General features: G+C 40.2%; 2 protein-coding genes across 5 annotated transcripts; one reads left to right on the top strand and one right to left on the bottom strand.

Annotated features, from left to right (window-relative positions):
- Nucleotides 1–6879: 6879 nt before the first annotated feature.
- Nucleotides 6880–7708, bottom strand: LOC102861093 (tubulin alpha-1B chain-like). Its single transcript, XM_006895001.1, has one exon. The coding sequence runs from the start codon at nucleotides 7627–7629 to the stop codon at nucleotides 6880–6882; it is 750 nt and encodes a 249-aa protein (XP_006895063.1). The 5' UTR covers nucleotides 7630–7708.
- A 1496-nt stretch (nucleotides 7709–9204) lies between these two features.
- On the top strand, nucleotides 9205–22066 carry DDX3X (DEAD (Asp-Glu-Ala-Asp) box helicase 3, X-linked). 4 transcript variants are annotated; one of them, XM_006894978.1, is made up of 17 exons: nucleotides 9205–9495; nucleotides 12419–12476; nucleotides 13514–13561; nucleotides 14528–14660; nucleotides 15228–15386; nucleotides 15472–15571; nucleotides 15909–16044; nucleotides 16814–16899; nucleotides 17010–17108; nucleotides 17219–17379; nucleotides 17684–17828; nucleotides 17905–18049; nucleotides 18203–18384; nucleotides 18505–18622; nucleotides 18817–18970; nucleotides 19142–19281; nucleotides 19409–22066. In XM_006894978.1, the coding sequence occupies exons 1-17, from the start codon at nucleotides 9451–9453 to the stop codon at nucleotides 19486–19488; spliced, it is 1989 nt and encodes a 662-aa protein (XP_006895040.1). In that variant the 5' UTR covers nucleotides 9205–9450; the 3' UTR covers nucleotides 19489–22066. The 4 variants fall into 4 exon arrangements, with proteins under 4 accessions (XP_006895040.1, XP_006895042.1, XP_006895043.1 ...); XM_006894979.1 differs by having other exon boundaries at nucleotides 9451–9495; nucleotides 19145–19281; nucleotides 19409–22062; XM_006894980.1 differs by lacking the exon at nucleotides 13514–13561 and having other exon boundaries at nucleotides 9358–9495; nucleotides 19409–22062.
- The last annotated feature ends 943 nt before the right edge of the window (nucleotides 22067–23009 follow it).

Raw genomic sequence — 23009 nt, 5'->3', positions numbered from 1 at the left:
GGGTGCCTTTCATCCTTTCTCCAGGTTCATAGGGTTTCTGGAGGCAAGCTATTATGGAAGTGGATGCCACTCCTCCTTCCAAGCTTGTTTTAATCGTGGAGCTCCACCCGACTCTCTGTCCGCATTGGGTAGCCAACCATCAGTGTCACAGTGTTTAGCCTGACAGCAACCACAAGTGATCACGGTACAGCAACTTGTACACCAGGGCTATACGACCTAGAGGAATGTCTGAACAAAAACAATGAAGGACACTACTGTGTCTTACCAGTTCAGTACTCCCAAATGCTGGCAATCTCCTTGCCCCAGACCCCCAGTTCATCTGGGAAGTCTGCTCTGTCAAAACGCTTGTGGGGCAGAAACAAACAAAAAAACAAACAAAAAAAACACAACCCCAACCCACCACAAGTGCCTGGAGCCCTCAAACCTACCGTGCCTAAAGAAGGATTCAGCTGACATTAAATATCCCAAGACTCTAGGCGGGGCTTGACCTTTCAGTGTCTTACCAGCCCGGCATGCTCAAATGCTGGCAAACTCCTTGCCCCAAACCCCCAGTTCATCTGGGAAGTCCGCTCTGCCAACCCCCTCGTGGGGCCAAAAAACCACCACGAGTGGGTTCCATGGGGTTGTTGTTGTTAAGTGCCATCGAGTCATAGACAACTCATAGCGACACTGTGAACAAAAGGCTTGAGCACTGTTGGTACATAGAGTTTCAGGAGGAAAGCCATTTCGGAAGTGGATGCCACTCATGCTTCCAGGCTTGTTTTAGTTGGGAAGGAGAGCTTGACTAGTGAGTGTTAAAACTAAGGCCACCCAGAAAAGAGACACATATGTTAGGGAATTTTTGAAAATAATGATGAATTTTTTCAGAGGTTTTGCTGAGTTTGAGGTCTTCAAGGGCCCATGATTTACTGTTCAGGCCTGGGACTCTTACTTTGTGCTTTGACTGCTGGGTTTGCAGCCAGTTAGCTTTGTGAACTAGTAGAGCATGCCGTGGTGCCCCCATCAGTGTTGTTGTGGTGTGTACCAGCCAGTCAATTTCAACTCACAGTCACCCCATTGGACAGAGCAGGACTGCCCCATAGTTTCCAAGGCTGTAATCTTTAGGGGAGATCAGCAAGACTTTTCTCTCTTGTTTTCCCACCCCCTGCCCCAACATTGGGTTTGAATTGCTGACCTTTTGGTTTACAGTCAAGTGATTAACCACTGTGCCACCAGGGATCCTTCTCCATCTATAAAACGAAGGAAGCAGAACCTTCTTGCTTTGTGGATTGTTGTTGTTGTTGTTGTTGTTATGTGCCGTCGAGTCGCCTGCGACTCATAGTGACCCTATATGTATTTAGTGCCTGGTACTCAGGACAGGCTTGTAATAACACAGCTCTTTAGCTTCTTGGAGAATGTACATCAGAATTCCAAAGGATCTTTCCTTCAGTCCTGCACATTCCAGGAGGGAACACTTTTCCTGTTTTAGAGGTGACACTCATAGAAGGTCTTTCATGTAATGAAACTGTAATTCTTTGATGACTCCTTCCTTGTGTTTTGGTTCCTAATATTGGGACAGTCAATGTGAAGGAGCTTTGGTGGCCTAGTGGGTAAAAAGTTGTGCTGCCAACCCAAAGGTTTGAACCCACCAGTTGCTTCATGTGAGAGAGATAGGCAATCTTTTTTTCATGCAGTGACACCTCTGAAAACTCAATGAGAGTCAACTATGAGTTGGCTCTGATTTAAAGGCACAACATGAAGAGAGAATTTGTAGAAGAGCATTTCAGTTCCAAATCAAAGTACAAATCATGTTTTCTTAATAGAGAATACCAGCATCAGGATTGAAGGTAGACTTATCAACAATCTGCATTATATAGATGACACAATCCTGCTTGCTGAAACTTAGGGGAACCTGAAGTGCTTGCTGCAGCCTTCAATATGGATTGAGGCTCAACATCAAGAAAAGAAAGATTCTCACCACTAGGCCGATTGGCAGTATTATGATAGATGGTGAGGAGATTGAGACTGTTAACAGCTTCAGTTTGCTTGGCTGCACAATCAACAGTCTTGGGACCAGCTGCCAGGAAATAAAAAAGATGAATTGCCTTGGAAAAGTTGGTTGTCAAGGACTTCTCCAAAGTACTGAAGAGCAATGATGTTAGTCTGGAGACTAAGATGCACCTGATCCAGGCCATGGTCTTCGCAATTACTTGCTATGCAAAAGAGAGCTGAACAATGACTATGGATGATAGAAGGGGAATTTATGCCTATGACATGCTGGAGACGAGTATTGAATATACCATGGACTGCCAGGAGAAGAAACAGGCTTGACCTAGAGAAGGTGAAACCAGGCTGCTCCTTGGAGGCAAGAATTCTGAAGCTCTGTCCTGATATACTTTGGGCATGTTGCAAGGAGGGACCAGTCCTTGGAGAGGGACATCATGCTTGGAAAGGTGGAGGAACAGAGAAAGAGAGGGAGACCATCAATGAGATGGACTGATTCAGTGACTAGGGAAATGAAGGTAGGTGTGTTAGAGACAGTAAAGCTGGTACAGGATAAAGTAGGTTTCAGGGCTGTTTTATATAGTGTCACTATGAGTCACAAGTGACTCGACAGCACATAACAACAACAATCATAACAAAATGCCTTTAAAGAATTTTTTTAAAAAACCAAGTGAAAACATTTTTTAAACTTTAAAGATTATTAAACCTAGTGGCCACCCAAGTCTATGTGACAATGCAGCTGTAATCACCAAATAGGAAGGTACAATGGGAAAGGGGAGGAAGGAGAGTTGGGTGTTTTTTTTTTAAATTAATTTTAATGAACATTTACAGACATTTTGGATTTCCATTCATTCATTGTTGCATTTTTCTCCCTGCCCACCTCTCCCTCCCAGTTTGCTCTTCTCTTTGAAAAGTAAAAGAAAAATTCTTTCATTGGTATACAATCTCCTCCCCCCAGTACACTCCACTATGCAACCTTCATTCTGAACTCTTGTCATAACCATAATATTCAATCATATATCACTTTTAAACTGTTCTCTCCCTCATCTGTTTCAATGCAGTATACACAATTTATCCAATTTTTCTCAGTCTCTCCCCAACTCTGATGTCAGTCCCGTTCTACAACAGTGGCACTATGCAGTATTTGTCCTTTTATAACTGAAATATTTCACTTGGCATAATGTCCTCCAGGGTCACCATTTTGAATATTACATGGGTTCCTTGTTTTCCAACACAGCATAGTATTCCATTGTGTGAATATACCACAAATTCTCTATCGATTCATTTGTTGATGGGCACTTAGGTTGTTTCCAACTCTTTGCTATTGTGAACAAAGCCACAATAAACATGGGTGTGCATATATCAGCCTAGGTGGCAATTATGGTTTCTTTGGGGTATATTCTCAGTAGTGGAATTGCTGGGTCAAATGGTATTTCTATTTGCAATTTTTTGAGAAAGCGCCATACAGCCTTCCACAGTGGTTGCACCATCTTACACTCCCACCAACAGTGAATAAGGGTTCCAGTTTCTCCTCAACCTCACCAGCATTTGTTGTTTGCTGCTCTGTTAAATCTTGCTATTCTGACTGGGGTAAGATGCTATCTCATAGTTGTTTTGATTTGCATTTCTCTTAGAGCTAGGGATTTTGAACATTTCTTCATGTATTTGTTGGCCATCTGAATGTCTTCTTTGCGACATCTGTTCATATCCTGTGCCCAATTTTCAATTGGGTTATTTACCTTTATCTTGTTGTGGTGCTCAAGTATTTTATATATTCCAGATATAAGTCCCTTACCTGACATGTCATTACCAAATATTTTTCCCAGTCTGTGGCTTCCCTTTTTACTCTGTTGGAGAAGTTTTTAGATGTGCATAGGGATTTGATTCTTAGAAGTTCCCATTCATCTATTTTATCCTCTCCTGGTTGTAGATGAGGAGAGTTAAGTATGTAAAGACAGCAGCAATGGCAGCAGCACAAGACTGTTCCACCCTAGCTGCAAGTTCAACATCACTTGGAAGAGTGATAGTAACAAGTCAACTCCATGACAATCAGTAAAGCATTCTTAATTTTGTATATACCAGATCTCACCTTTGAAGAATACATTTTTATAAGTTCCTAAAGTCAAAGATCTCTTTTCCCTTTAGGACTTTTATTATCCTACGTCCCAACTGTCTCCTAATTACCATAAATTATCTAGCATTTCAAACTAATCTGCTTTATCAGAAGCCTCAAACAAACAAAAGTCTAAAAAGATTATTATTATATGTTAAAGCATAAAAGGAGGCTCAGTGGGAGTAGAGGTGGGGGGGAAGAAAAAAAAAGGAGGCTCAGAAAAGAACTGCTTTTGCCCCTACACCTGTAATTATCCCTCTGATTACAAGGGAGTTTCACCCACTTTGAACTTTCTCCGCCCCTTCCCCCCTCCCCCCCACACACACTAAAGAGAAGCATGGATCTGTCAGACCCAGATCTTGCCCCTTGACCTTGCTAAAAAGCTCTGGCAAGTGTGAAGTTAGAGGCACTTACGTTTTCATGACTTGGAAATCTCTTTTACTATTCCCTTTCTTCTTACTGCAGACTAGTAAAATTATATTTCTGCATGGTTTTAGGTTACTTGAGCTCACTATTTAATTGTGTCAAAATAATTATTTCAGTTTTATCTTTTTTAAAGTAAATTTTTTATTTTAATTGTGATTTTAACAAGTTTACAGAAAAAATAGATTTTCATTCATTAATTGTTGCATATGTTTACCCCCTCTCCCTGCCTTCACCCACCACCAGCTCTATTTGTTTTTAAAAAATATTCATTCATTGTTGCACAATTACCTCCCTCCCCACCCTCAGTACTCTTTGCAATGTACCTCTTATTCTAAGCTGTTGTCATACACATATTCCTTTTAAACAGTTCTTTCCTTCATCTGTTCCAGTGCAAAGTTCATTATCTGTCAACTCTTATCCTATTCTCCTCCTACCCTTTTAGTTTAACAGAACAAAAAGAAAACCATCGAGTTGATTTAAAATCAAGGTGACCCTCCCATGGGTTTCCAAGGCTGTAAATCTTTACATGCAATATTACTTCATCTTTCTTCTTCTTCTTTTTTATTTCATCTTTCTTGCCAGAAGTAGATTTGAACTGTCAACCTTTTGATTATTAGCCTAACACATAATACCAACAAAGCTCCTCAGCCTAACAGTGATGGCAAATGTTATTTTAAGCTATTTGTGGAATAAAAATAATGGCTCTAGACCCTTTGTTGTTCAGTGCTCCCTGAATCAACTATGGCTCATAGAGACCCTGAGAAGAACAGATTTGAGCCTTGGTCTGACTCCATTGTTACTATGTCAATTTATCTTGCTTAAGGTCTTCCTCTCTTTCTCTTTCACTTTCCCCAGCATGATGTCTTTTCCCAAGGACTAGCCCTCCTAACAACACGCCCAAAGTATGTTAGATGAAGTTTTACCTTCCTTGCCTCTAAGGAGCAATCTGGTTGCACTTCCTCCAAGACAGTCTTGTTTGTTCTCTTGGCAGTCCATGGGATATTCAGAACAACTCAAAGGCATCTCTTCTGTAATCCTTACTCATTGTCCAACTTTTAGATGCATAAGCAGCAATTGAAAAGATTTAGTGCAGGCTCACTTTAATCTTTAAATGGATGTCCTTGATCTTTAGCATTTTGGAGAGGTTTTTGACAGCAAATTTCCCTAATGCAATATCTTTTGAGTTCTTGACTGCTACTATCATGGGTGTTGATTGTGAATACAAGTAAAAGGAAATCCTTGAAAATGTCAATCTTTTGTCCATAATGTTGCTTTATTGTTCCAGTGGTGAGGATTTTTGTTTTCTTGATGTTGCAGTGTAACCCAAATTGAAGGCTGTAGTTGATCTTTTTTTCCATTTCTTTTTAGGTTGCTCCAAAGGAAATGTGTAAATGATTGATTGCTATGTGGAAAAAAGATATGCAAAAGCTGCTTAAAGGAAAAGTTTTTTGGAATGCTGCAAAAATTGGCTCATTAAGCTACCTCAAGAGTGCACATCATTCTTTTTCTGAGTCAATGTGTTTGAAGACAAAGCTTTATCTGTTTCCCTGCTTCGTTTCCAATTTGATATTCTAATTATGCAATATTGATTAACAAAATGCCCTAGTGGTTTGATCTGAGTATGCTTATGAGCAGAGGTTAATTGAAAACAGGAAACTGCTGTATATTTTAATTATTTTAGGTACTCCCATGGCAATACCCTGTACACTGGCTCTACACAAGAGTAAAATAAAGTCCACAATCAGGGTAGTCAGTACATCCCATTGTTGCTACATACATTTGAAGAGCTGTCAGAACTCACAACTTTTGAATCTTGCGCTCATCCTAGTCTATATGAAAATAAAACTGAAGCACACCAAGAACACATTTTACTGTTGTTCCATAAGAAACCACAAATCTTGAGACTGAAATGGCCGCTTTCTCCTAAGTGGTTAGGGCTAGTGGTTTTCAACGGGGAACTGGGCAATTCTGTGTTTTTAGTGTCACAATGATTTGGAAAGGTCCTGGTACCTAGCAGGCATGTCCAGGCATACCACACTTCTCTAATGCTGAACAGTGCCACACATTATAGAATTGATTCACTGGACCCTCACATTCACAAGAAAAAAAATAAAATCTGTTCATTGTGGTCTATGCCAAGAGCCACAATGGTTTACATACACTACATATACACACACACTATCAACAAAAAGCCCCACTGCCAACAAAGTCTCTACTCAGACTTAGGATGGCTCACTATCTGTTTTCCTAGGCTGTAAATCAAACTGCCCACCAGTTTTCTGGTTAGCAGTAAAGCAGGCATTAAGTCACCAGGGCTGGCCCAGATTTGATACACATTTAATTTCCCGGGAGTACAACTACTGTATCAATCGAGGCAAGAATGTAATGTTTTGTTTTAAATGTAACCAAGAGTTCACCATTTTGGAAAATAAGGTCATGAGTGGGCGTTCAATATCAAGGTTTCTGCGGCAGATGTCATAGATGGCCTCATTGTCTACCATGAAGGCACAATCTGAGTGCTCCAGGGCAGTGTGGGTGGTGAGAATGGAGTTGTAGGGCTCGACCACAGCTGTGGAAACCTGGGGGGCTGGGTAAATGGAGAACTCCAGTTTGGACTTCTTGCCATAATCAACAGATAGGCGCTCCATCAGCAGGGATGTGAAGCCAGAACCGGTTCCCTCACCGAAGCTATGGAAAACCAAGAAGCCCTGGAGACCTGTGCATTGGTCAGCCAATTTTCTAATCCGGTCCAGAACCAAGTCAATGATCTCCTTGCCGATGGTGTAGTGCCCACGGGCATAGTTGTTGGCAGCGTCCTCCTTGCCTGTGATGAGCTGCTCAGGGTGGAAGAGCTGGCGGTAGGTGCCAGTGCGAATTTCATCAATGACTGTGGGTTCCAGGTCTACAAACACGGCCCTGGGCACATGCTTGCCAGCACCAGTCTCACTGAAGAAGGTGTTGAAGGAGTCATCTCCTCCCCCAATGGTCTTGTCACTTGGCATCTGGCCATCAGGCTGGATGCCGTGCTCCAGACAGTAGAGCTCCCAACAGGCATTGCCAATCTGGACACCAGCCTGGCCAACGTGGATGGAGATGCACTCACGCATGGTTGCTGCTTCCCGGTTCCAAGGAGAAGGTGGAGGAGAGGAAGGTTGTTGCTTCTTACAGCGGGACTCTTAGGCGGTCGATGTACGTTTTAATTTCTATTAGTTGGGTCATGTTTGCTGAAATTGTGTTAATGGGTTTAGGTTATTAATAAGACATGTTATTTCAGATGGTTAAAAAGGTACAAAATTGGGTCTTTTACAGGATTCTGTAGTCTATCCAGTTCGTTTTACAGATGAGTAAATTGAGACCCAAAGCCCCAGGACACATTGTTTTATTCTTACCTCCTTATTTCGTTTGAATTTAATTTTAAAAATTGGAAAGAGAGAAAAATTGTGTATGTGGTGAATTATGTGATGAGAACAAGCTATTTTCATTCTGGCAGCACAAGACCCTTTGGGGGATGGTGGAAAATTCTGCGTATTATTTAATTCTTTTGTCAGGCTGAGGGCAAGAAAGGTGGGGAGAAAGCAAGCACTGGATCCACTAGTTAACACGTTTTCTATTTCAGGGTCTGTAGCATTGAAATTGGGAAAGGGATAGTCTGTCCTGTCCAGGAGGGGGCCACAAGGAGTTCTTCCCATGGCAGAAGAGCATTTCCTACCTTTGGCTATCTACCGCAGTAGCCTGACACCCCTAGACTGGATCGATAATCTCTTTGCAATTTCTTGACAGACCCAGATTCAGCCTAGCCACAAAACCCCACATTTTCTTGGGCCCCACTGGAGGCATTCACAATCCCACAACCCCTGCCTTTGGGGGAAGCAGTTGGTGGCCACTGTCCCTGAGTCCAGGGATGCCCCACAGGGGAAAACTAGGGGCCCAAACTACAGGTGCGCAGCTAGTGTTCCGGCATAGAGCCCGGGTCCTCAGGAAGGTACGTAATTCTCATTGTTTTTTCACCAAGAGGAGAAAGGGGTGCCGGGGAGGGCGTGCTAGCGCCAAAAGAGAGATGGGAGGGGCCCTAGGGTTTATAGGCCACGCCCCTGCTGCCTAGGCAACCACGAAAGGTGGTTCAAGGCCATCTCCCACTCCTTCACTTCCCCCCAAGCCACGTCCTGTTCACTCTCCGATCCTCCTCCTTTTCCCCTTCTCCCTCCCCTCCCCCCAATTTAGAGAACTCCATCAAAGTCACAGTTCCCAGCTCCACAAAATGGCCACCGCTTTCTACACCTGCGGTCACGTGACATGCTATCGTCTCAGTTTCGGGCCTCTTTTTGCTTAACTCCGACTTGGTGGGGGTGGGTGGGCGTGCGTGTGACATAGCAAGGGCTAAGAACGGAAATATTACAGGTTCTCACAGAGAGATACAGTAAGTAAGAGGACAGCGCTAGAACGAAAGAAGGGGAAACGAGTGGAGAAGACTAGGAACATAAAAGGCCTAGGTTTTAAGGACCTTCCCACTAGTAGAAAGCATAAGACGAGTTCTCGCGAGATCTCGAGAATTTCAAGACGTAAACTAGGACATTAGTGGGAAACTTGGGATGTGAACCTCTAAGGAACAGCATTCGACGCTTTGAGCTCCAGGGCCTTGAGCTCCAGGGCCGAGTGAAGGGGCGGTGTGGGGGAAGGGCAGAACGGAACTGATTAGGAAATCCCGCGAGGTTAGGATTTAGCGAGTGCACAGTAGCCAGGCAGAAGCCTTAGTGGTAGGAGGCGGGCACACGTACTACGTGCTGACGTAGAAGCACGAGTGGGTATATTAGCTCCGTGGCCGCGGTCTGCGCTCTAGAGCCGCAGTTCTCCCGTGAGAGGGTCGTTGCGGTAATACTAACACACTTGGTCAGTAGTGGACGACACCGACTTCTCGGTACTCTTCAGGAATGAGTCATGTGGCGGTGGAAAATGCGCTCGGGCTGGACCAGCAGGTGAGACTACTAGGGTTGCATGACTCTATCCTGGTTATGGCGCAGCGTTAACTTGCAACCTTAGTTTCCATTTCCTAGGTGCCTAAGGTTTGCATTTGCCAGTGCCTTGGGGTTGTGGAAGGGCTGGGAGGTGGCCAGAATGCTGCTTAGGGCTTTGCTTGGTCTTTAAGTGAGATTTGGACCGTGGTATTGTCCCCAGGCCGAGCACAATGGCGGCTTTTGTGTGTGCGTTCGCAGGCTGGCGGGTGTGGGGGGGGAGGGGATGCGCGCTCTCGCAGACACACGCACGCGCCAGGGCCGGGCTCCTTAGTGACGGGGTTGGGGGAGGGTGAGGAGCGAGGTGAGTGCGCGACGGAGCGCGAGAGGGGACCCTTATTGTTTTGCGTGCTAGGGGCCTCGTTGCGCCCTACGACCTGGATTTCTGTGTGGGAGAATTTGCTGCCTGGATTTTTGTATGCCTGTGAACGGGGGGCGGCAGGACTCCGGGATGTGGGAGGGAGCGGCGCGGGATGATGGGATGGCCTTGGTTGGGAGGTAATGGCGGCAGCCTCCTTTGTGTGGAGGTAGGTGGCTGGGCGGCGCTGCTACCCATTAGCAGGAAAAGGCCGGTCTCTTGGGCCCTAGGCCGGCCGAGGGGCAAAATAGGAAAAGAAAGACGGGATTGAGTATCTTGCCCCTCCCGGATTTCCTTCCGCGGGCCCTTTCGCTTCAGCTCCGTTTCTGGAGGACCGTCGCAGGCCGGTTGCCGCGGCCAGGGAGGCCGCGTTTCCGGAGTGGAAAGTTTTGTGACGCAGATGATTCAGGGGGAGGAGGGGGAGAAAGGGGTGGGCCGCTGCGTGCCCTGTGGCGCTGGGCTCTGGAGATAATAGAGGTTGAATGTCTGGGAGACTCATGAGGCTGGGGGTCCAGCAGGGTCCCATTTTAGCCTAGGGCTGCTCGGGTTTTGTGGGCGGAACTGCAGTCTGAATATCTTTGAGTTCGTGAAGTTTGATCAGGGATCGGCCAGAGGAAAAACTCCCGAAATGTGGCTTAAAAACCAATAATTTCCATCAAGTCGATTCTGATTCTTTTCGACCATATAGAGCAGAATTGAAACTGCCCCATGGAGTTTCCAAGGTTATAAATCTTTAGGAAACAGACTTACTCATCTGATGCGGATTACCATTGTGCCAAACAAAATAGAATTCAACGTAGTTCCTGAACCATCTTAACCGACCTTAATATGTGATGATGGTAGTGGGAGATAACACAGTTATGTTGATGCTTCGCTCCAGAGCCCCGTAAAATTGAGTCAGAGGCGCCAGGTCTCTTAACTAGAATCTTCCCATCTAATGGTTAACGGGCAGTGCAAAGAGATTTACATATAAAAGGGAGGAGTTTGGTTTGTCCTCAGTTGCGGAAGTCAGTACGGTTTAGAGTGTCCTTTCGAGCCTTTTAAATAAACTGGGGAGCTGTATTGCTTTTGCCTTGTATGATTAGGAGAGAGCGAACTAATTTCATGAGGTCGTTAATGATTCTGGAACTAGTGACTAATTGACCCTAGATGTGAATGTTTTTTTTTTTTTTTTCATTAATGAATAAATAATACTAGCTTTTTCCAGTTGCTGACCGTAGAATGGAGCCTAGCTGTAGAAAATCACTCGTTTTAGCATTTTTCATTTAATGATGCCCTTTTAAACATCAATTTAACTTCTAAGTTGTTTACTAGCAAGTTCACAAAAAAAATTGCAGTAGTGTAACTAACAAATTTAAGTGTTTAAAGTTCCTACATAATTCAAGTTTCCACAATGCAAAACTAGTAATAAAACTTGTATTCTGGAGTATTTTGCAACAAGTACAAAAAGTAAGTTTGTTCCTGTTGCACTTTAAAGTATTAGCCTGCTGCAGGAATTACTAATGCAGGGAGAAAGGAAAAAGTGTGGCAGCGTTTTTCCTAGTGGAAATTCTGGAAATAAGATTCTCAAATTCATGTTGCACGCATCTTTTGAATGGCATAATATTCTAATTTCTAGTGTTCCAGTTGATGTTTATGCAGTTTGGCAATACCTTGAACTTTTAGCATAGGCTTCATAAACTTGTTTTGATTTGGTGTTTCTCTTTTGCAGACATGTAGCAACTATGTATCATTTTTGTTTCCTTGTATGTAGTTCCTGTTACTAAATACGGTGTGAGGTTTACCTTTTGGTAACATACTTGAGACTTTAAACTGCTTATGTGAATGGAAAGGTAGAAGTGGAGATTAAAGGCAATGAAAAAGAACATTGTGCCTTTTTTGGTAGCTCTGTGACCAAAATAATATTTGAGTATGTCATTAAAATGGGAGAAAATAAATAGTACCTAGTCCACCAGGTCAAAAATTGAACTGGTTCAGTTGTATGTCAAGTGTGTTAAGAACGCTACTAATTTGAAATTATAGACTGGCAATAATTAAGAGTAAAGAAAGTAAGGAAGGGACGATTCCTGATTTGTCTGAACAGCTTTGAGGTGGCTCTTTTAAGTTTAATATTATTTGAGATAGAAGTTGGTTGCATTGAAAACAAATTAATTGTTTGATTTTTTTTTAAGATAATTTGCATTTCCTTGAGAGTTAGTGCAATTAAGTTTGGTGATTATTGTTGGTTCCTGTCTGGTTGTTCCAATTCATGACAGTGTCATATATGTGGAGAACTGGTGCTCTGTGAGGTTTTCAGTGGTGACCTTTTGGGTCTCTCGGACTCCTTGCTTGATGATTTCCAAAAAATCAAGCTTCATGTTTTTCAAGTCAGGTCCTTGTTGCTTTATAGCAGCTAAGACATTAGGGTTTTACTTAGGCAGCCAGAGACAACTATTGGTGAACGTGATGCTAGTAAATAGTAAAGGTCAGGATTTATTTTCTCTGTAATATTTCAGCATATGAACTGCTAACTACCTATTTTTCTTTTAGTTTGCTGGCCTAGACCTGAACTCTTCAGATAATCAGAGTGGGGGCAGTACAGCTAGCAGTGAGTAACATTTTATTAATTTACTGAATCTTTATTAATTTGAGTTAATATTTCATTAAACTTTTAGAATTTCAAGATTTCTTTCAAGAACCTTTTATAACATACAAATTTGTAAGAGTATGTCAAATATGAATCTTGTGCCTGACCCAGGTAGAGTGAATGAACCAGAACTGTTAATAAAGGGAACATGCTCATTCATAAGTAAATTATAATTAAATTCATAATTAAATTAATATAATTCAAAATTGAAAACGTTAAGTTCTAGACTTTACTAGTAATAAAGTGATTTGACTTTACATATTACTTGCATTTGCATCAATTCTTTGAAATCCTTTCTGGCCATTTTTTAAAAACCATGTAACACTGGTCTGTGCATGCTAACTCGTGGTTGTTTTGATGCTGAGCACTGTGACACTGATGTGCCAAACGTGATAATGGTTAGCCATGGCGGATAGTGTTTGCTGAAGCAGGAGTGGCATCCACTTCCAAAATGGCTTGTCTCCGGAAACTTATGAACAGGGCTCAGGCCTTTTCGTTCATAGGGTCTCTATGAGTTGTCTATGGCACCTAACCACAACATTAAATAACTACTAATGGCTAGTTAAATACATTTGATTTGTAGATTTCAGATCGTAGGTTTAAAGTCAAATTTTTCCTTGCCAAAACTTCCCTAGTGCGGTTGAGTAAATTGTGAGTCCTAGTGACCCTTTAGAACAGCATAGGTTTCTAAAGTTGTACTTTTACAGGAGCAGATTGCTTCACTTCAGGGGTTCAGGTTGCTGATCTTTTGGCAAAAAGCCCAGCACTTAGCTCACTATGCAAGCTCACCAAGGGCTCCTTTTACTTACTAAGCTTATTAAATTAATAACACATTTAAAATTATAATAGGTTTTTTCTTTTTCAGTTTCCAGCTGTAAGTGTTCCAGTTGTAATGACAGAAATTAAAAGTTATGGTTTCAGGAATGATTTTAATGGAGATTTTGGTGAGAAGCTTTAACTTGGAAGTTTTTCCATTTTGATTTTATATTTCTTTTTAGAAGGACGCTATATTCCACCTCACTTAAGGAACAGAGAAGCTACTAAAGGTAAGTCTCTTCTCTTTAAATTTATAGTGAAATTAGGAATTAATAGGTGCTTTCCTATCATGGTACAACTGTTTGAGTGCTATATATATTCACTAAAATAGATAACTGAAATTTGAAGGGAAAGGTGGGAATGTACAGAGCTCATAGTTTGCTTCACTGTTTGTGGTAATACAAGGGCATGAAGTTTGTATATTTGTAACAAATGAACACTTGGTTAATCCCTTGCTACCCCCCACTGACCTCCATTTGTGTTGCCTCTGAAAATCTGCTGGAGGGTCAGCTATAGGTTGGTTTCGATTCTACGGTACACAACAACTATGACCCTAAGAATCGGTCCATACATATAGAGTATATTGAAGGTTTCAGGGAGCTCTGGTGGCCTAGTGGCAAGAAGCTGCACTGCAATCCCAGAGACGCATGGTTTGAATCCACCAGATGCTCTGCCGGGAAAGGAGGGACAATCTCCTCCTGTACCAGTCAGATCTGATCTGACGGTACACAGACACACATACCCAAAATAATAATTTAAAAAAAAAAATTGAAGGTTTCCCTTTTCTCAGTATTCTGATTCTCATCAAATTTGTAGTAGTAGATGGACCACTGGGCAGTCGTCTTTATTTCATGTGTACCAATTAATAGTTCTTAATTTCCACTGTTGAAATGGAAAAATAATGTATTCAACCAAGGAAAAAGATAGTATTATGTTTTAAATGAATACTTTGCAGAAACAGTGAAACAATGCTTTTTCCTAGTAAACTGATTCAGTTAAAGATTTTGAAAAATATATGTACTGATGGAAACTAGCTCTTAAATGTTAGTTCCCTTTTAGTGAAATGTTAAGAATGATTCCTTTGGCTCTTGGTCCTACAGCTGTAAGAAAGTCTGGAAGACTTCAAATTCAGAAATAATAAAGCACTGTAGTTTCTGAAAAGTACATTAAAATGGGTTTGTGTTTTGTTGTTAAAGGATTCTACGATAAAGACAGTTCAGGGTGGAGTTCTAGTAAAGATAAAGATGCATACAGCAGTTTTGGTTCCCGAAGTGATTCAAGAGGGAAATCTAGTTTCTTCAGTGATCGTGGAAGTGGGTCAAGGGGAAGGTAAGTGATGGGAGAGGGCTGCCATTTCAACTTACTGTATGTTTATCTAAAGAATGACCTAATTTGGTTGAGATTTTTAGGATTTTTCTAAATACCTTGTATTTTTGATTACACAAGTGTGATGAACTGACCTTATACACCTAATAGCTGTGGTTAGTCCTGTGTCCTGATTTTTCGAAAACAGGCTTTATACTCTTAACATCTTGATTAAGGTAAGGATTATTTTGGTTTTTTTTTACTTTTTATCCTAAGCCTTATCACAAAAGTATCTTGTCCTTTAAATAATTTCCTAATATAACTGGGAAAATTTATATTTGATGTGTTGTTTTAATATTCTTACCATTAAGAATAATTTGGATAAGTCTTTGAAAAATGAGTTCTTTTTTAAAAAGGGAAAATGTTAATTGTATAAAATGAGCCATATAGTCTGGCCAGTCCAACGGTCTGTATTTACAGAATAACCCATTTTGACGTTTTAGATGATTAATTCAACTGATTTTCAGGTAAAATTTTAGAGTACTCAGCCTGATAGTGGTTAATCATAAGACACTGAATCGTGCTGTTCAGGTTTGATGATCGTGGACGCAGCGACTATGATGGCATTGGCAGTCGTGGGGACAGAAGTGGCTTTGGCAAATTTGAACGTGGTGGAAATAGTCGCTGGTGTGACAAATCAGATGAAGATGATTGGTCAAAACCACTTCCACCAAGTGAACGCTTAGAGCAGTAAGTTTTTTTTAATGTTTGCAAATGGTAGTAAAACCTCACTGTCTATTCTCGCAACAAATAAACATCTGTCTTTTTCTCTCAGGGAACTATTTTCTGGAGGCAACACTGGGATTAATTTTGAGAAATACGATGACATTCCAGTTGAGGCAACAGGCAACAACTGTCCTCCACATATTGAGAGTGTAAGAATTGTTTTGCTTTCTTTAAGATATTGAGGGAGGGAAGTATAAAATGGTTGGATTATCCCAGAGGCGTGCAGTTCAAATCCATCAGAGGCTCTGCTGGAGAAGGAGGGACAATCTCCTTCTGTACCTGTCAGATCCGATTTGATGGTACACACACAAAAATTTTTTTAAAAAATGGTTTGATTCATCACAATGAGTTGAGATTTCTAAAAGCATATGTAGATCGTGCTGGCTTTAACGGTTCTTTATAACCACTTTTTTAAAAGTAACTGATTTGTATGAAGAGATTATGTTAACATTTCTATCTATTTAACTGGATTGAATTTCTTAACAGTTCAGTGACGTGGAGATGGGTGAAATTATTATGGGAAACATTGAGCTTACTCGTTATACTCGCCCAACACCAGTGCAAAAACATGCTATTCCTATTATCAAGGAAAAGAGAGACTTGATGGCTTGTGCCCAAACAGGTAAGATCATGTTATGAAAAGTTAAAAAAACAAAAACAAAAAAACCAAAACAACAAACCGCAAAGCTATCATCTAATCTTGACTGTGCTGCTTGTAAAATGATACTAAAGAACATAACTAGGTTTTTCGTAGAGGTTATATATTTAACATAATTCGGTGATACTTCTTTTGCCTTAAATGTTGAGGTGTTCTGTAGTCTCTTTGCATTAGGGCACCCTAATGAAACCTATAGGAAGTCATTGCCTTTAATGTTTCTACAACAGGGACAGATTGTGGTTTACAGTGTTGGAAAAGTGTAACATAGAAAAAGAAAGGCTAAAGATGCCTTTGGGTAAAGTTACACTTGCCTTTTAAAATTGTAATTAGTTAACACCCTTAATAGATTTTTACTATATCTTTGAATTTGGGCAATTTGAAAGAGGATGGTTATGTTCCCATTTAAAAGTACAGAGAACTCAAATCATTGGCATCTTTACTTCCCAAAAGGAAAAAGTGAGAATCACACACACAGAAAAATCATTTGATTCTGCAGGTGAAAATAATTGGGAGTTGATACTTTTCCTACTAAGAAACAAGTAAAAATTTTTTAAGCTTGTCATGTGTGCTTAACTCTGATGGTGCAGTACAAAAGCTTATGGTATATGTAAACTATTGGACAAGGGTGTATTCCAATACAACAAATTAACTGGCAGCAACAGTTAATATAGTAAAAAACTACTGCTGATCATCAGTCTTTAAAAGTAACAATGGTACTTGTTTTTCTGAACAGGGTCAGGGAAAACTGCTGCATTTCTCTTGCCTATTTTGAGTCAGATTTATTCAGATGGTCCAGGTGATGCTTTGAGAGCCATGAAGGTAAAATGAAGTGTTATTACAGAATTTTCTAGGTCTCTCTTGGTAGCTTTCTATTCTAATTTATGTAAAGGAAAACATTTTCAAATGTAATCTTTTCATTTATTCCTTAGGAAAATGGACGCTATGGGCGCCGTAAACAATACCCTATCTCCTTGGTGTTAGCACCAACAAGAGAACTGGCAGTACAGATCTATGAGGAAGCCAGAAAAGTAAGTTGTACATTTCAGTGATTATTTGCTTTCTTGTTGATTTTAATGAAATAGTCTATGATCATGGACAACTATTACCCTTAAAGCTGATAAAGCAACTTCGTTTATAGTTTTCATACAGATCCAGAGTTCGTCCTTGTGTGGTTTATGGAGGTGCTGATATTGGTCAGCAGATTCGAGACTTAGAACGTGGATGCCATTTGTTAGTAGCCACTCCAGGACGTCTAGTGGACATGATGGAAAGAGGAAAGATTGGATTAGACTTTTGCAAGTATGTTAATTTTTAAATGTTTGAGGCGAAACAATTTTCTATATTATTGAATGCTGTTGTCATACCTCTTTGCAAAGATTGTACATAATTTCAATATTGACAAGTCAGTAGCATTTTTAATGCCATCTGAGGGGGCTACAAGCAGTAAGAGCTAATTTAATGTGGTTTTGTGATCAGCGATAATATATTGAGAAGAATCCTGCATTGAGCCTGTCAAATTATGAGGCGTGGAGGTTGACTGAATGACTATATCTTGGTGTAAAATAACTTACTAGAAAATTCTAAATTTTATTATTTGCCACAGATATTTGGTGTTGGATGAAGCTGATAGGATGTTGGATATGGGGTTTGAACCGCAAATTCGTCGAATAGTTGAGCAAGACACTATGCCACCAAAGGGAGTTCGCCACACCATGATGTTTAGTGCAACTTTCCCTAAGGAAATACAGGTACTATTTAATGTAAATTTTGTTTATTGAGAAATGTGTTTCAGTAAATTATTTTTAATAAAATTTTTTCTTTCAGATGCTTGCTCGTGATTTCTTGGATGAATATATCTTTCTCGCTGTTGGAAGAGTTGGCTCTACCTCTGAGAACATCACACAGAAAGTAGTTTGGGTGGAAGAACCAGACAAACGTTCATTTCTGCTTGACCTTTTAAATGCAACAGGTAAAATCACTAAACATTTTCGCATTTGAACATTTAGCATAGGCAGTGAGAATCAGTTTATTTCAACTTTTTTGCTTTTCTTCATCATTCAAAATATGACAGCCTTGGCTAGACCACTGTTAGTGACAAATCTTGTGATATTTTTTAATTCAGGGAAGGATTCCCTGACCTTGGTGTTTGTTGAGACCAAAAAGGGTGCAGATTCTCTGGAGGATTTCTTATACCATGAAGGATACGCATGTACCAGTATCCATGGAGACCGATCCCAGAGAGACCGAGAAGAGGCGCTTCACCAGTTCCGCTCAGGAAAAAGCCCAATTCTAGTGGCTACAGCAGTATGTAATCTCTTTCAAATTCAGCTTATTTGAATGCATGCATTGTTTTGTGGGTGAGGTTTGTTTGTTTTTTAATAACAAAGTTTGTTGGTTTTGTTTTTGTATTTTTTTTTCCTTCAGGTGGCTGCAAGAGGACTAGATATTTCTAATGTGAAACATGTTATCAATTTTGACTTGCCAAGTGATATTGAAGAGTATGTACATCGCATTGGCCGTACAGGACGTGTTGGAAACCTTGGTAAGTATTTGGTTTCTTGTTAATTATTTTTCATCAGTAGAGCATATAGCAAAGAACTTCACAGTATCTCACATATTTGGATTTTTGTTTCTCAGGAGTGCAGCTAAAATGTGTATTTTAACAGTAGTAGTAACTGAAAAGTTTTAATTGAAAAAATTTGAGTTTGCTAATTTTCTTTTTAAAAACTATTTTAGGCCTCGCCACCTCATTCTTTAATGAAAGGAATGGCAACATTACCAAGGATTTGTTGGATCTTCTTGTTGAAGCTAAACAAGAAGTGCCATCTTGGTTAGAAAGTATGGCTTTTGAACACCACTACAAAGGGAGCAGCCGTGGACGTTCGAAGAGGTACAGACTATATATAGAGACCTTCAGTTTTCTTAGAAAGTTCTATGTACTAGTGTCAACTTACTGCTAAGGAAGTGTTTCAGTGGAAAAATCAGAATTTAGTAATTGGAATGTTTTAACAAGTATTGGGGTATTTCATCTTAAGGCAACGTGTGTTTTCCTCCCTTCTAGTAGCCGATTCAGTGGTGGATTTGGTGCCAGAGACTATCGACAAAGCAGTGGTGCCAGCAGTTCTAGCTTTAGTAGCAGTCGGGCAAGCAGCAGCCGTAGTGGTGGAGGTGGTCATGGAAGCAGCAGAGCTTTTGGTGGAGGTAATTGTTGATATCCCCCTCCCTGAAGCATAAATTGAAAACATTGGAGAAGTTAGTTGATAAACTGCTTTATGTCAGAGTATTTGAAGACAGAAAATTAATTTTTCCTTTTAAAATCTTTCATCAGGTGGCTACGGAGGCTTTTACAACAGCGATGGATATGGTGGAAATTATAACTCCCAAGGCGTTGACTGGTGGGGTAACTGAACCTGCTTTGCAGCAGGTCACCCTGCCAAACAAGCTAATATGGAAACCACATGTAACTTAGCCAGACTATACCTTGTGTAGCTTCAAGAACTCGCAGTACATTACCAGCTGTGATTCTCCACTGAAATTTTTTTTTTTTTAAGGGAGCTCAAGGTCACATGAAGAAATGAAAGGAATAATCAGCAGCCCTGTTCGGAAGGTGGTTTAAAGACTTCATTGCTGTAGTTTGGATTAACTCCCCTCCTGCCTACCCTTATCCCAAACTGCATTTATAATTTTGTGACTGAGGATCATTTGTTTGTTAATGTACTGTGCCTTTAACTTTAGACAACTTTTTATTTTGATGTCCTGTTGGCTCAGTAATGCTCAAGATACCAATTGTTTTGACAAAAATAAATTTAACTGAACTTGGGCTAAAATCAAACCTTGGCACACAGGTGTGATACAACTTAACAGGAATCATCGATTCATCCATAAATACTATAAGGAAAAAAACTTATGCGGTAGCCTGCATTAGGGCTTTTTGATACTTGCAGATTGGGGGAAAACAAACAAACATCTTGAAGCATATTAATGGAATTAGTTTCTAATGTGGCAAACTGTATTAAGTTAAAGTTCTGATTTGCTCACTCTATCCTGGATAGGTATTTAGAACCTGATAGTCTTTAAACAAGCCATTCCAGTCATGATGAAGTGATGTATGAATATATGCATACATTCAGAGCACTGTTTTTAAAAGTTAATGCAAGTAAATACAGCAATTCTTTCAATGTTTAGGCAGATCATTAATTATGAGCTAGCCAAATGTGGGCATACAGGGAAAGTTTAAAGGTCTGATAACTTGAAATAGGTTTTTAGGAGAATTCATCTACTTAGACATTTTAAATGCCTGCCATAAATGAAATTGAAATGGTAGAATGGCTGACCACAGCAATGACCAGCCCTCATTTTAGGGCTCTGGATGATTTTTGGTATAATAACGCATGCTAGTGTTGATGTTTTTTGGTCAAGAGGGTATGAACAGGAAGAATTATGCAGCAGGCTTTATTTTAAATGCCGATTCACATTACTCTGTTCAAGCTGCGTTGAGATGTTAAACTGGCTTACTATAGACTTTGTAAAAATGGCTCCAGAAGAGTAACAAACTGAAATCTTTGAGATCACACAGGTTGGAAATATGTACATAACTAACTGCACAAGGTGTCAATTCTGCTATACAGTGCAGTTTTAGTCAGTTTTAGTTGCATAGGTTTCCATTGTATTTATAGTCTGTTTATGCTAAATCTGGCCAAAGATGAGCATTGTCCACCACTAAAATGCCTCTGCCACTTTGAATTCTGTGCTAATTTTGTGGCCAGAATGCGGTGATCAACACGCTCAATCTTTTACAGTGGCATAGGAAGACGGCAAAAATTTCCTAAAGTGCAATAGATTTTCAAGTGTATTGTGCCTTGTTCTAAAACTTTTATTAAGTAGGTGCACTTGACAGTATTGAGGTCACATTTGTTATGGTGCTATTTCAATTAGTCTAGGTTTAGGCCCTTGTACATTTTGCCCATAACTTTTTACAAAGTACTTCTTTTATTGCACATTCAGAGAATTTTATATATATGTCTTGTGTGCGTGTCCTTAAACTTCCAATCTTATTTTGTCTCTTGGAGATTGTTGAACGCAGCTTGTCTAGGAAGGGGATGGGACTAGATTCTAAAATTTATTTGGGACCATGGGAATGATAGTTGGGAAGAAAACTATTTGCACACGACAGATTTCTAGATACTTTTTGCTGCTAGTTTTATGTAATATTTATTGAACATTTTGACAAATATTTATTTTTGTAAGCCTAAAAGTGATTCTTTGAAAGTTTAAAGAAACTTGACCAAAAGACAGTACAAAAACACTGGCACTTGAATGTTGAATGTCACCGTATGCGTGAAACTATATATTTCGGGGTAGTGTGAGCTTTTAATGTTAAGTCATATTAAACTCTTAAGTCAAATTAAGCAGACCCGGCATTGGCAGTGTAGCCATAACTTTCTGATGTTAGTGAAAACAAAATTGGCGACTTGAAATTAAAACATGCCAAGGTTTTGATACACTTGTCTTAAGATATTAATGAAACACTTCAGAAACACTGACATGAAGTGTCCAGATTCTCAGATGTTTGTTGCGTGAGTTTTGTTTAGTTGTGTGTATTTTTTTTCTCAGTGAATGTCTGGCACATTGCAATCCTCAAACATGTGGTTATCTTTGTTGTATTGGCATAATCAGTGACTTGTAGTACATTCAGCGATAGCATTGGAGCAAGTTTTCTCAGCAAGCAATATTTTCAGTTAACAATGTTTCAAAAATCATGTTAAGAGTGGATTTAAACTTGCTGAATGTAAAAAGATTGAACCTCAAGTCACTGGAGCTTTAGTAATTGCTTATTGTATTAGTTTAGATGCTAGCACTGCATGTGCTGTGCATATTCTGATTTTATTAAAATAAAAAGTTGAACTGCACAGTCTCCTTTGTTGTCACTTGTGGTTTTTTTTATTAAGAAGAGGTAAAAATAAAGTACTTTTGCCTGAAAAAAAAATTGTAAAATGCGTGATTTTTTTGGTTGTTGTACTGTGCCATTTGTGTGATGCTTCTCATTACCATTAATCCATTAAATGATAGTGATATTAATTGGAAATGAGCAACATTCCTTTTACCAGTGTATATTAATTTCATAGGGGTTTCTGAGTAGTTTGACATAGATGAAAATCTTTGGCATTTACTGGTAGTCAATTACAGTATATATTTAGGGATCAAGAATGTCTTTGGAATGGTTGATCCACCTTTGGTTTTATTTACTGATACTGCACATTCCTGCAGACACATTTCAGCCCTAAAAGAGTCACTACTACCCAGTAGACCTTTTCAAGGTCTGATCCCTTTTGAAAACCTACCCCAAAGTATGTGAAATGAAAATGTTTCACCATCCTTGCCCCTAAAGAACACCTTGGTTTCACTTCCTCCAAGATAGATTTCCCACTTTGAAATTGAACTCAAGAGTAACTCACCACATTATTCTGCTAATTTTGTATTTCCCACAATGCTAGTAGTTAAGTGCTATTGAGTCAGATTCACTGACGCTATGAAGGAGAGTCCTCAGTGATTGGGTGCCTTTCATCCTCCAGGTTCATAGGGTTTCTGGAGGCAAGCTATTAATGGAAGTGGGTGCCACTCCTTCTAACAGTGCTAGTTGTATTAAACAGAAACATGCCTATCACATGGTCATACTGGCCATACATGAAGGAGATGCATTGCCCTGAGAATCTGCAGTTAAGGACCTCTCCAAATTACTGCAAAGTGTTTTCCCAGGTGGGTCCAGTGGAGATGGCTGGTTGAACCCAGAGGCTCCATCCTCCTTTGCTTCCTTAGCTGTCAGCTGTATTTACTTTTTGTCACTGGCACTGGGTTCAGGGTCAATTCGGGAGTAAAACTCAAGAGTTAAGGTTACCTGTAGGAAAGGGAGCAAACCTAGAGAGAACAAA

This window comes from Elephantulus edwardii, unplaced genomic scaffold, assembly GCF_000299155.1.
Source record: "Elephantulus edwardii isolate Elephantulus edwardi_28Jun2011 unplaced genomic scaffold, EleEdw1.0 scaffold00152, whole genome shotgun sequence".
NCBI classification, from domain to species: Eukaryota; Metazoa; Chordata; class Mammalia; order Macroscelidea; family Macroscelididae; genus Elephantulus; species Elephantulus edwardii.
Note: the sequence above shows the minus strand (reverse complement) of the source record. Positions and strands in the feature narration are given on the sequence as shown.

Bases quoted from the DNA above. Each gene is read 5' to 3' on its own strand.
- LOC102861093 (XM_006895001.1), bottom strand. From the start codon at position 7,629: ATGCGTGAGTGCATCTCCATCCACGTTGGCCAGGCTGGTGTCCAGATT.
- DDX3X (XM_006894978.1), top strand. From the start codon at position 9,451: ATGAGTCATGTGGCGGTGGAAAATGCGCTCGGGCTGGACCAGCAG. The intron at 14,661-15,227 runs GTAAGTGATGGG...CGTGCTGTTCAG, and splicing joins GGAAGTGGGTCAAGGGGAAG to GTTTGATGATCGTGGACGCA. The intron at 16,900-17,009 runs GTAAAATGAAGT...TTTATTCCTTAG, and splicing joins ATGCTTTGAGAGCCATGAAG to GAAAATGGACGCTATGGGCG.